Raw genomic sequence first — 12,995 nt, 5'->3', positions numbered from 1 at the left:
GTCTGTAAGGATGGACTTACACACTCACACACTTCAGTGTTTGGACTGGCCTCTCTCCTCTCCGCTCCTGTGCTCTCTTCTCCTGCTGCCTGCTCATTGCCTGTTAATGTAGCCCGTATCTGTTTTGGTATGGATATTCTCTGTGTGCATGTTTTATAGATCAATATTGTGTGTTGGTTTGTCTGTCTGTGTTTCGATGTTGATCCCTACATATGCATCTCTGTTAAACAGATGGTATGTTACTAATACACACTGTGTTCCTTTCTTCTCCTGTGTGTCTTCTCTTTCCCCCTATTTTTTCTGTCTTTATTACTTTTCATTATTTTTTGTGTTTTCTTGTGACTTACACTCAACTTTCATTTCCCCTTTCCTGGGTTCCCTTTTTCCATTTATTTGTTTTCCTTTGTATAATCATTTCTACGAATCCTTTTTTGTTTCCCTTCGTTTCTTTCCTTTTCTTCCACCCTCTATCTCTCTCTTTCTCTCTTTGCTACTAAAGATGATGCCTCTGATAAAACGGATGGTAAGATCATCTCACTCTGCTTCACCAGAAACAGCCTACTCATGCTTTCTTTTCTTTCTCTTCTTTTCTTTGCCCTTTCCTCACTTCATCCCAGTCCATGTTATCTCCTTTCGTTGCAGTGTGTGGCCACAGTGCCCCCTGCTGTCAGTCTTACATTCAACCCTCATTTGTATCACTGTCCTACTCATCACATCATGAATCTGAATAATTACACCTAAGATCATCTTCTGCTTTACTACAATGAAATCAACACCTGCATTAAACTGTATCATTCAGTTATTGAGGATTTTCTAGGATACTTATGATGTGTAATACATATTAGTTGAAAATGTGATATTTACAACATGCTCCTCCTTTGTCTGTCTGTAGGGACCAGGTCAGATAATGGTAAGACTGTAGTTAGTGGATGTGTTTGTCCTCGCTTTTTAGGGATGTTCTAGAAGGAACATTTTAATCGACATCCTGAGTTTGTAAATCGCAGATCCAACCTTAATGGTGCAATTCCATTATTATCATTGGTTGTTTTCTTAGTGGTCCATGTGACCCAGTATTTGAATAGAGGAATGGCTTCATATAAACAGAAATTGCAGTTAAGTGGATCAGGCGATGCATTGCATAGGCTAAAGTGAACGGTGTTAATGAAGTGGGTTGCATTTAAAGTTGAAACGATTAATCACTTAGTGGAGCAACAACGGAAAGATAACTGGCAACTATTTTGATAATCCATTAACCGGTTCAGTCATTTTTCAGGCAGTTGATCAAGAAACTAATCTGCATTTGAATTTTTCATTAGAGGTGCAATAATATCTCGCTCACTCATTTACTCCCTTAATACTGGAAATAGTTGCCAGTTTCATCAAATCCCTCAAATACTGAAAGATGGATAACTTTTTGGCTTATAACTAGTTTCAGGTTTTAAGTATGACCTTACCAAGACTTGGTTGTAATCCACTGAAGCATCCCTGGTGTATTTATCTGTGTGTGCACCTGGCTGAATGTAAGTGTCTAGTTTAGGATCTGATCAATCAGCTTCCAGCATTAGCTGCTTTTCTTCATCTTTAGTAGCTTCATAGATTCTGGGCTGCAAACAATTTGTGAGAGATGTGTTAGTCTGGGGAGTCCAGTGTCATTTTGTGTATTTTTACTGTTTTCCCTTCACATACATGCAGGTCGTGTACGTACCAAGCAGCCCCTGTCCACTCCCAGCAGCATGTCCAGCCAGGTGGACTCACGGGGACGTAGCCGCACCAAGATGGTCTCCCAGTCACAACGTATGTACCCCCGTCACACCACCCGAACACACAGCATGACATAAACCCAGCTGTGAGTGAAACATCCTGGGTATGAAGTTCACTCACAACATCACATACACAACAACTGAAATGGGGTGTGTGTGTGTGTGTGTGTGAGAGTTTCCTCAGAGTGTGTGTGTGTGTAGTTTCTCAGGCTCGTATTGTGGAGTTTCTTCACATGTTGCCTTCACGGTGACGATAAGCTCCATGAAAATGTTTTTGTGCCTTCAGGTTCCGACGAATCCGATTGCACACCAGGTATTCTGTTTGTGTGTCAGAGTCAGTGTGTATGTGTCTTTCTGTGTACCACAGTGGGAATGGTGGCCCACCCGCTATTGCTCTCATTTAGATCAAGGTGTTTTGTGTAAAGAGGATTGAGCGTGTGGTTGTGTGTGTGTGTTAATTTATTTTATATTTTTCTCTCTGCATGCTGTGTCTCATCACTGAGGATGGTGTGGTGGACAGTTTATTTCTGCTGCTCTAGCCTGGCTCTGGCTGTCATTCAAGTACTAAGTAGTAATACTCACATACTGTACAAAGTGTAACACAAGCCACTGAGATAGCTACACTATTGCTACACAAAAGCAGATGTGATTGTACCTGCTTTCCAAGAAGACTTGTTGATAATATGCTGCTTGCAGCTGGCTAGATGACTAGTTTAAAAGTGATTGGACCACAGCCCACTGCACCAATCAGATCTGGACATTTTGATAAAAGACCAAATACAAGTTGTCTGATCAAGAGTTCAAAGCCCAAATCTCAGAACCACCGATTAACAGTAAGAGAGGAAATGGCAGCTGCACAGAGGGTTAGAATAATTTCTATTTGTGTGTGGGAAAGATTGCGTGTGGATATTTTTGAGCATATTTTCTTTCAATCAGTTTGTTCTCTCATTGTGAACAGGCTTCACTTCATATATATAATGCTGCTGTCTCAACATGCACTGCTTCTCCTAGGCCATCATCTGCAGCTGGTTCAGTGTGTGTGTTTGTTTGAGCCACACATCTTCAATAATTGTTTTCTCTTTGATAAATGGATTTATTTAATTAAAAGTGCTTCAGCCTTGCCTTCATTCTTGGTATGGAACACCAGGATGCGCTCCCATCGTACTCTGTGTTCTAACTCCCCATGAAGCTTTTTTTGCGCTAACACCCCATAATTCATCTGGTTTAATCTGCTGTTCCTTCCCCCTCGCCTCTGCTTCCCCCCTCCTCCCAACCAATGGGCTTAATGGCTCAGGATCTCAGTCTGCTACCCCTGTTGGTGGTAAGATTATAACGCTACTTCTTTTTACCCGCTCTCTTTATCTTTACTTCCTTTTCCCCTGTTGCTCTGACTCCCCTTTCCTTCACATGCACCCAGAAAGGTCACTTCAGTTCCTCCCACTCTGGCTGAGCATGCTGGGACTTGTAGGCACATACTGTTAACATGGCTGTTCAATGATCATGCTAAACACACTGCTTTGGGAGGCTCTTGTTTCTGGACTCTTATGTGTGCCTGGATGTAGCTGAAGTAAATTCTCCAGAGTGAGAGAGGCAAAGGGAGTTACACTCTGAAAGACCAATAAAGGGCCAGACCAATAATGATAATAAACTTTACTCATGTAGCACCTTGTATAAAAATGAAATGTAGCTTGAACTGCTTTACAAGACAAGATATTAAAAACAAAATAACAGATACATAAAGACAGGACACATTAAAGCAATAAAAGACAACACTAGCATCCTGGGAAAGTAAGAAGAAATAAGATCATAGATGAACCATGAAACAATGTAAAAGTAAAAGTTGAATTAATTAAATATATGATCTACCTAAGCAAATGGTTTGGAGCATACTCAGACGGGCAGTCTAAAAGATATGAAGGTGTTAGACCATTTTTAGTTTTTTTTTAGTAAAAGATGTGTAGAAACTTAAAAATGAACATGTTTGACTTGTAAAAAGCACCGTTGCCTTTCCCTAGTGGAATTCAGTTAGCCAGAAGACTTATCGTTTTTACTTAGTGCGCCATATTAACCTTAAGATTATGAAAATGTGAAGATAGGTTAGTTTAGTAAGAATCTTGTAGCAACTTTAAAATAGTTTAGCTGTTGGTCAAGTGTCAGCGTAGACTTTGTGAATCTGTAAATGTAAGTGGGAGATAGGAAAGGAGCGCTGGCTGGTAGAAGATCTCCAAGGGTCAGGTAGTTTCAAGTATTCCTCACATGATAAAACATATAAATTCAATATATTACCATCTGTTTTATATCAGTAAAGTTACACGTAGTTATTATATATTCTCAGAATATTCCCCCAAAATACCTGAACCATCCTTAGTTAGATTTTTCTTGTCATTCAGATGGATGTATTTAGTTCTGTGTCATTACGTAGTAGTACATAGAAAAATACTGTTCATGTGTTGAGTGTGTGTGATCTTAGTTTTTGTGTGTCCATGAGAGAGAGTGCAAGACAGTCTGTTCTTCTGCTCATGTTGAATGAGTTTAGGTCCAGCTTCATGTGTCAAGCACTGGAACTTGTTCCCCAAAAGTCTGTTCACTCACTTAATATTCAGCACTGCAGAGCAGCTTCTCCTCAACTGTTTGTCTTCCGGTTGATAGTAATGTGAGTTGTTGTAGAAAAAATACTCTGTGGGCTTTGCACTTGGAGAGAGGATGTCTTGGGGAGGAGAAATTGAGACTTCTGTTACCAGATGTTTTCATTTTGTAAGGAAAGTTTATATTATTCCCCTGTATCTTCAAAAAGACAAAAGCTGTAACATTGTCATCATGTTGTAAGAATGTCACTATTTATTTTGGTATTTATTTATATGAAAGATTTTGGTTCAACACATCAAACCTAAATTAATTTTACACTGTTAAATGCACTTTCTATTTATTGTGGTTTTCAACTATCTTTTCCCCAAGAATCCTCTTTCCATTGACATCGAACACTGTAAAGTTTGCTGTTAGATTCTGTCTATTTTTACGATACAAACTGTGTGTTACAACTTCTACCAAAAAGTGTGTGGAAACTTGTGCCACTAAGTGAAGGAGAGTAGCAGCTGTCTTTTTTTTTTTTTTTTTTTTTTTAATGAAGTCCTCACATCAGAGGGCGACTGGCAGAGTTTCTGTACAGCTTGCATTATGAAATGCCACATGTTGTGAGTATCGCTCTGACTTTACTTTCTCCTTCTCTCTTTGTCCTCTTCTTCCTCTGCGTCCTCTGAAGCCGGCAGTCGGAGTGGCTCCCCTGGTCGTGTGCTGACAAGTACGGCCCTGAGCACCATGAGCTCAGGGGCCCACAGGGTGCTGGCTGGGTCCACTGGGGACGGACACAGACGCAGCCGTATCCCCCGCAGCCAGGGCTGCTCCAGAGACTCTTCCCCCACTCGTCTGTCTGTTGGTAAGTAAACTTAAAATTAAAAGTAAAATTAAACTGTTTCATAAAAGGAAGCTTAAAAATCCCCACATTTTCGTTGTCCTTCCTTTTTGAATTGGGTTTGATTTCTTTCATTGATTACAATTTGCTGCATCAGTTTTATAACATCTACTCAAAGGTTAAATGATGGCTTGTTTTTATAACCTCATTTGACCAATGACTTATCTAAATGTTTGCCCTGGACACTCGATGATACCTTAAAAGCATCACATACAACCACATAAGCTCTTGGATCTCAACTCTTTTGTCCCTCCGATTCCCTGTCCACCTCTTCCTCCTCTGCTCCTCTCCCTGTCCTCCCTTTTCCCTTCTCCTTGCTTCTGTCCTCTAGCTCCTTCCAGCATTAGTTCCATCTACAACGGAGCGAGTAGAGGAGGTAAGGCTCCGATGTCGACCAGACCACCCTGCAATCACTCCCTCCACCTTAATCTATCTACTCTCATCCTCACTTTTCTCTCCTCATTTAAATCATCCCTCCATGCCTCATTCTTTATCTCCATCCATCACTACGAATCTCACAAACTCTCCCGCCGTCCGACTCCCTCCATCAAGCAATATACCTCCGCCTGATAGAGCCCATCTCGCTAACCTGTCTCTGACTTCATGGCTGTGTTGTTGTGGTGACGGGTGCCTGTGATCGGCAGATTTCCGCGCATTTTGAACATACCTCCTCCTTTTCTGCACTAACCTGTTAGTGGCCGATGAACGAACCTTCTCGCCGGATCGGCAAAACTTCATCAGGGCTTTGTAGGTCTTTTGTAGGCTGTGATTAACCCTGACTGGCTAATGAACAGAGCAATGAACGGTGAAGTTGATTGCAATGCTACTGGATGAAAACGCAGATCCTCCCCTCGCCCACACTCTCAAGTGTTCAATTCATCTCAAATCACTCCCTTTACTCTTCTGTGCGTGCCTGAGTGTATGTGTATATCACACTTTGTTTTATTTAAGTGTGAGTCCAGCAGTCTTGTCCTGTCAGGTGCATCTCATCTAGAGCTGAAGCAATTTAATGATGAGAAATCCTTCGTCACAAATAAGTCAATTAACACAACGCCTGCAGCAAGTCAGCTATTGCTAAAGTAATTTTTGACTGGAGCGCAGCAGCGGCTCCAGACCTATAAACAGAAATCTCTGTGGCTGAGTGATCAAGTTACACCATCAGTCAGCCAAATGTGTCATGAAGTTGAACCATTGCTCGGCCAGCCCAAGTGTTGCCGTTCCCCCCTTTGACCTGTTCTTATTTCACTATCTTATGACATTTTATAAATTAAATGACTAATCAGTTCATCAAAATGATATCAATAGATGAATCTATAATGAAAATAATTGCTAATTGCTGCCCTATTAAAGGAAATATTTGTTTGAAAATAATAATAATAATAATAATGAAAATGAGTGTTAGTTTCAGCCCTAATCTCAGTCTTCTGAGGTCAACAGGAAAATAAGTGTGAAAATAAGTATGTTGAGATGCTCCCTCAGGGCTGGTTGACCTGTGCTCATTTTCTCTCTTGTTTCTGTCAGTCTGTCACTCTGACCTCCATTGTCATATTTATGTCTTTATCCATGTCTCTTCTTCTTTCTCTTCTTATTCACCGCTCATGTTTGTCTTTCTACTTTGTCTTTTTGTGGTCTTCTTTATGTCCTTTCCCTTCGTGTTCTTAAAACCACTTTTCTTCCCTCTGCTGCTCTCTCTTTCCCTTGTTCCCCCTTTTCCTCTTTTCCACTGCTGCGGTGTGGCGTTGTAACCCCGGTGGTGTTAGCTCGGGGCAGTCGTATCCCTCGGCCCAGTATGAGTCAGGGCTGCAGCAGAGAGGCCAGCAGGGAGAGCAGCCGGGACACCAGCCCCGTACGCTCCTTCACACCACTTGGTGAGTAGCAGTAGTGGACCGACACCCAGGAGAGATGAGTTGTAAAATCAGGATGAGTAAGACGTCAAAGAAGAACAAAAAGCTTTCTTTTCTACGTAAAGTTGGCTCAAACATTAGAAACATAGACTTTAATTTTAATTCAGTATCTGAGGTTATCAAAGTTGAGGGTGATTAGACAAATCAAAAAACACTTGCATGTTTTTCAGCCTTTCTTTCTACTCTCACACCCTGCTCGATCAGTGCGAGGGTTGTGTGTGTTTGTCGTATGTGTGTGCGCGAATGTTAAACTCTGTACGTGTGTTTTAATTTTGGTTGCAGCACCGCGGAGCTACTCTCGCTCCACCGGAGCTCTCCACACACCTGATGCTTTTGGGGCTGCAGGTGAAGGCTGAGTACAACTATTTCTCTGTACCTCACCCACCCACTCCGCCTTGATTTTTGTTCGCTCCGTTTTCTTTTTGTTCTTTCGTGTCACGCATCCTCTCCTGTATTTTGTCAGCGTGTTTCTTTTCTTGTCCATCCGCCTCAGTTGTTTTTATTATTTTTTTATTTTTTTACATTCTGCTCCAGGATGTCGAACCTTCCTGTGGAATTGCATGCTTCCGCCCGTTCAGTTGCCAGTTGACAACCATTCTACCAGTTTCACCAGCGACCATTTGTTTTTCTTTATTTAGCTCTGCCCCTTCTTTTTGGGGACACCAATGCGTTCTCCTGCGTTTTATGTCAATCATCCTTTTTCCTCCCAGTGCCACCTGCAATGTCACCTAACAACTCATCACATCAACTTACAGAGTTGGCTCATGGGAGATGAAGCGTGTGTGGGTTGAGTAAATGTCAGAGAATGGATGATGGCAAGAGTGAGGTAATTGGATAGTGGATCCTCAGTGGACAAGTGAGAGACAGTTGATGAGTGGGGGAGAGAGTTGGCGAACTTTAACTTTTTATTTTGATGTTTTTTGTTTTTTTAACATGTGTCCCCTGATTTCCACCTGTCTGTCCTTTCTATCTTTCCGGCTGTCACTCTCTCTCTCCCCCCCAGGATCAGGTTTTGGCATCAGTCAGTCCAGTCGTCTCTCTTCTTCTGTCAGTGCCATGAGGGTCCTCAACACAGGCTCAGACGTAGAAGAGGCTCTCGCAGATGCACTGGTATAAAAACACATACACTACCCAAAACATAGACATAAAAAAACCCAAAAAAAACACACAGTAACTCTGTCCACATTCCAGTTAGCTGTCAGCATGTGCAGCTTACACTTCCTGGAATGTGTCTGTGTGTTAACTAACCCCTGGTTCTGCCTCTGTTTAACGCTGTCAGCTGTTGGGAGACATGCGGTCCAAGGTCAGCTTCTTCTCCTGCCTCTTACCTGTGTGTTATGTGTGTGTGTTCTGAAAGTGCATGTTTTCTTCCTAAGGCTTTTATTGCTCTTGTTTTAATTTCAGTTTAATTTCATGCCCTGTATGTTTTACCTGCAGAAGAAGCCGGCACGGCGGCGGTACGAGAACTACAGCATGTACTCTGATGACGACGCTAACAGTGACGCATCCAGCGCCTGTTCAGAAAGGTCCTATAGCTCCCGAAATGGAGGAGCCATCCCGACCTACATGAGACAGACAGAAGACGTGGCTGAGGTTAGCAACAAACGGCAGCGCAGCAGAAAACTCTGAACCAGACAGATATCAGGCCAAACTACAAGCTTCTCTTCAGGCAGCCTCCCCCACTGCTCACCTGTCTTTTTCTTGCCTGCTGTGGCTTTCAGAAAATGCTGTACTTCCAGTCATACTGCTGATTATATATTGCTGTACATATTACATAGTGTACATATTAAGTATTGTTACATACAATAATACATAGTTTGTTACTTATGAAAATTCTCCATTTTATAGCCATACAATGGTTCAGCCTTGCACAGACTTTAAGGATTTGCTCAATAAATTTGTCGTGTATCTACAGTGGTTAGACTTTAACTTCTCTTTTCAAAGAGAAGTTTGTTCACAAGTCACTACAAGCACTACAACTTTGCAGCGAGGACACTAGTGTCACTAATGCAGGAACTGGATCCCTGACATTTATGCAGTTTTTTTTATGCAAATATTCAGTTCCAGTTCAGCCCCATAAATGTACTGACTTATTGTTTCTTTCCCTTAAAAAACAGAAAGCCCTGTCATTTCTGTATCAGGTTCAATATTTTAATGTCATCACTTTGCTTGTGCCTGTATATAGAAGTCTCAACAGGCCTGTATGTGTATCTGTGTTTGTGGTTCTTTCAGGTGCTGAATCGCTGTGCCAGTGTCAACTGGTCTGAGAGGAAGGAGGGGCTGTTAGGCCTTCAGGCATTACTTAAGAACCAACGCACCCTCAGGTCAGTCATGCAAGAGGCAAATGTATCTTCACATTATAAATTGATTGTTGATTTATTTTTTAATCTTAATCTTTGTTTTTCTTCTACAGTCGGGTAGAGTTGAAGAGGCTGTGTGAAATCTTCACCAGGATGTTTGCAGACCCTCACAGTAAGGTATGAGTGCATGTAGCGCAAGTATTCACGCAAAGACACGCAGCACTCATTTACACTGTCATGGCACAATTCATCATTCACCCACTTTGATTTTACATTGGTTTTTTAATACTTTGTATTAAAATACTTTTATCCCACCATCCTTCACTGTACCGGATTCTGCCAAAACAATGAAATTGTTAAATCTGTTTGTTAGTACACGCACAGACACATATCGACAGTCACGGATGTTAAATGTAGTCACATGAATAAGTTTAGAGATAAAAGTCGGGATAAACGGGTTAAATTGTCTTCTACACAAACGTATAAACACACTCAAACATAAACACAGGCATGCACAGCGTGCAACAGACTGTTCTCTAACGGCATGCCACGCCTGAGTTTGCGTGTGACCTCACACTTTCCGCCGTCCTGTGGGATTGCTCTTGTCACTGTTCAGCAGCCAAACCGCTGGCTGTGCTCACTGTATTCACTGGCACTCCCCTTTCTTTCCCTCCATACCTGCAGTCTGAAGCGACAAAACACTGACCGCACATGTACTCACAGATGCACATAAACGTATACACACATGCGCACAAATGTTTGGGCTACCAGCTCTTCTCTCTGACTAACCAGCTGCGGTTCGCCTTCTCTTAACACTGCCACTTGTCTTTCGGCATTTTTGAGTGCCCGTCGCCTCACACATGTCGTAAGGTGTGTGAGCTTCTCCCCTTCCCCTCGTTTGACGTTTGACGATTTGATGAATTTCAGCGAGACTCCAGCAGGGTGTACGGCACGGCAGAATCCGGTATAAGCTCAGCCTCCTTCAAGGTACTGCATCTCGCCATGAATCTCTCTCCTGCCCTTACCTCTTTGTCCCACACTACTCCCACGTCTTCTTTCTCATCTCCCATGTTTCTCCACTTTGATTTGTTTTTACTAGTGTGCACACAACATCTCTTCAGATATTTCACTTCATGACTCTTACCTGGTTGAAGATACTTTAGTGTTTTTGCAGGTTTTGTGTTGAAAGTCAAGATTATGAATGTGCTCTCACAAGCTCGTTACATTCTTTGTCAGGATGCTAACAGATGTGTTTCTCTCTCCCCCATGCCACCCACCCTGGAACTCTCTGTAGAGAGTAAGTTTGGCCAGTCAGTGTTGCTGTACTTAAATTTTGTGTTTGAATGAAAATCTGCTTCATTAATCTGAGTGGGTAACCAGTTACAGGCAACAACATAACACTCACTAACCTACCTCACATGCTGTCCTGCTGAAATCAGTCACTGTCATGTGGAGATGGTCCCCACACAGCCCGATTGGTGTTAACTAATTCCTGTCAAGTTGTTTGCTGTCTCACTGTGGTTGTCTTATAATATTAATACTCTTATTAATTTGAGTGATTTAAGTCTAATTGGTGATTGGGAATGAAAGTGGGTTGCTGCAATGATGAATGAATAACCACTAACTTGACAATGGGAACTAATGCTGCTCTCCCAGTACACCTCTTCCAACTGAATAATCTATATTCTGTAAATGCAGAAGTACTTCTATGCATGCGTGTGCATGAAAAATGCGAATTGATCAGTGACTCATTCGCTGTGTATGACCCCAACAGTGTGTATGTGATTCTAGGTATTCAGCATGTTCCTGGAGACGCTGATAGACTTCATCCTGGTCCATAAGGACGACCTGCAAGACTGGTTGTTTGTCCTGCTCACACAGCTGCTGAAGAAGATGGGAGCTGACCTGCTGGGCTCCGTACAGGCCAAAGTTCAAAAAGCCCTGGATGTCACTCGGTGGGTGTCACACTCACCTACAGATGGACAATATGGCATATGCATTAGATCTGTATCTGACCCATGGGTGACATAAGTCTACACACGCAGTAAAAGAATGTTTGAGCATGGCAGTTCATTATTGATCCTCAGGAAAAGTATGTGTAACAAAATAATTTAAAGCTCAAAGATCAAACTCTCTAGCTTTTCTTGGCTTTCAGTCACAGCTCAGGAAGACTGAGATGTGTTTGAAAGCTCTGAAAAACTAGTTTACCATTAGATATTTGTTACATGTACAGTACTGTGCAAAAGTGAGGTTCATCTAAAAAAAAAAAAAATAACGCCTTCAATAGTTAGGCTGACTCCATGTCTTCATGTAACCCCAGACTGACTCAGTGATGTTGAGATCAGGGCTCTGTGGGGATCAGGCCATCTGTTGCAGCACTTCTTGTTCTTCTTGTCACTGAAGATAGTTCTCTATGAATCTGGCTGTGTGTTTTGGGTCATTGTCATGCTGCAGAATGAATCTGGGACCAATCAATCGTGATGAATCAAAACATCTGACGTGCCTGATACTTTTGCACAGTACTGTACATATAAATTAATAGATAGGCCTCTGAGGAGCAATGCTTCCTTCTCTCTCTTATATTTTTACACATAGAGACACATGGTAGTTTTTGCAAGAGAAAGGATGTTTTACCTCTGACTTTTGTAGTGATAAAGAAATGTATCTTAAACTGTCAAGACACTGGGTGAAGATCATTTTGCTCTGAGTTGTAGTCATGTACGCTCTGCAGCTATAATGTGGATTTCTGTTTTCACTTACAGAGAGTCTTTCCCCAATGACCTCCAGTTTACTATTCTCATGAGGTTTACTGTCGACCAGACACAGACGCCCAACCTCAAGGTAGATGACAACTTAATTTTGTGTGTGTGTGTGTGTGTGTGTGTGTGTGTGTGTGTGTTAGTTATATGAGAAAGAAAGCTGAGTGTGTTAAGGTTTGACTAAAGGAGGGGGTGGATGGGAAGGGTGGACGAAAGGCTGAAAATTCGGGGATGCTGTAACTATGGTAACTGCTGTACTGAAATGACCTCATACCTGCCCATGCTGGCTCCGCCTCCCAAACCCCACAAAACCCTGAGTCCTGGGCTGTGATTGGATAGCGATTGATCCAGCCACTCCACTGGCTTTTTGCTCTGCTACAGTGTGGACACTCCCTTCAAGCTCTTCTCCTCTAACTCCTTTTCCTTAACTCCTCCTCCCTCTTGCCTCACTTACCCTCTACCTTCACCTCCCCTCACTTTCTTCTAATTCATCCCTCACTCCTCCTCACTCCCCCTGACCCGTTCATCTGGCCACTCTTCCTCCTCCCACACCCTTTCCTGCTCGAGTTTTAACCGTATTCGTCAAACTTCCTTTCACTCCCTATCAGTCTGCTTCTCTCCCTTGCAACTACGCTTGGGCAATGAAAGGATGACATCAGCAACACAATTTTTACTGCCACAAATATAATTTTCCTCAAGATTATTATTAAAATTTTACTGATGGGTTGACCCTTCTTCAATTTAAGAGGAGGCTTGTTGTGACCATATATTATTCCTCTCAGTACTTTCATACTATCAGAAAG

At 42.2% G+C, this 12,995-nt stretch overlaps 1 protein-coding gene across 6 annotated transcripts in view; it reads left to right on the top strand.

Annotated features, from left to right (window-relative positions):
* Positions 1 to 12,995, top strand: part of clasp2 (cytoplasmic linker associated protein 2) — a 57,625-nt gene that overhangs the window by 36,003 nt on the left and 8,627 nt on the right. Inside the window, exons 19-35 of one of the 6 annotated variants that reach the window (XM_087175587.1) lie at positions 893 to 910; positions 1,693 to 1,794; positions 2,047 to 2,073; positions 3,055 to 3,081; positions 5,020 to 5,193; positions 5,561 to 5,605; positions 6,990 to 7,097; positions 7,416 to 7,484; positions 8,137 to 8,243; positions 8,413 to 8,436; positions 8,571 to 8,726; positions 9,366 to 9,457; positions 9,547 to 9,610; positions 10,361 to 10,420; positions 10,728 to 10,730; positions 11,225 to 11,388; positions 12,196 to 12,274. In XM_087175587.1, coding sequence (XP_087031713.1) covers positions 893 to 910; positions 1,693 to 1,794; positions 2,047 to 2,073; positions 3,055 to 3,081; positions 5,020 to 5,193; positions 5,561 to 5,605; positions 6,990 to 7,097; positions 7,416 to 7,484; positions 8,137 to 8,243; positions 8,413 to 8,436; positions 8,571 to 8,726; positions 9,366 to 9,457; positions 9,547 to 9,610; positions 10,361 to 10,420; positions 10,728 to 10,730; positions 11,225 to 11,388; positions 12,196 to 12,274 — 1,319 coding nt within the window. Of the gene's footprint in view, positions 1 to 499; positions 524 to 892; positions 911 to 1,692; positions 1,795 to 2,046; positions 2,074 to 3,054; positions 3,082 to 5,019; positions 5,194 to 5,560; positions 5,606 to 6,989; positions 7,098 to 7,415; positions 7,485 to 8,136; positions 8,244 to 8,412; positions 8,437 to 8,570; positions 8,727 to 9,365; positions 9,458 to 9,546; positions 9,611 to 10,360; positions 10,421 to 10,727; positions 10,731 to 11,224; positions 11,389 to 12,195; positions 12,275 to 12,995 lie in introns of all 6 variants that reach the window. The other 5 variants (XM_087175586.1, XM_087175582.1, XM_087175583.1 and 2 more) reach the window with 5 other exon arrangements.

The sequence above is a fragment of the Seriola lalandi genome, unplaced genomic scaffold, assembly GCF_002814215.2.
Source record: "Seriola lalandi dorsalis isolate HSWRI2012SDOR001 ecotype SW California unplaced genomic scaffold, Sedor1 jcf7180002054476, whole genome shotgun sequence".
Classification (NCBI taxonomy): Eukaryota; Metazoa; Chordata; class Actinopteri; order Carangiformes; family Carangidae; genus Seriola; species Seriola lalandi.
Note: the sequence above shows the minus strand (reverse complement) of the source record. Positions and strands in the feature narration are given on the sequence as shown.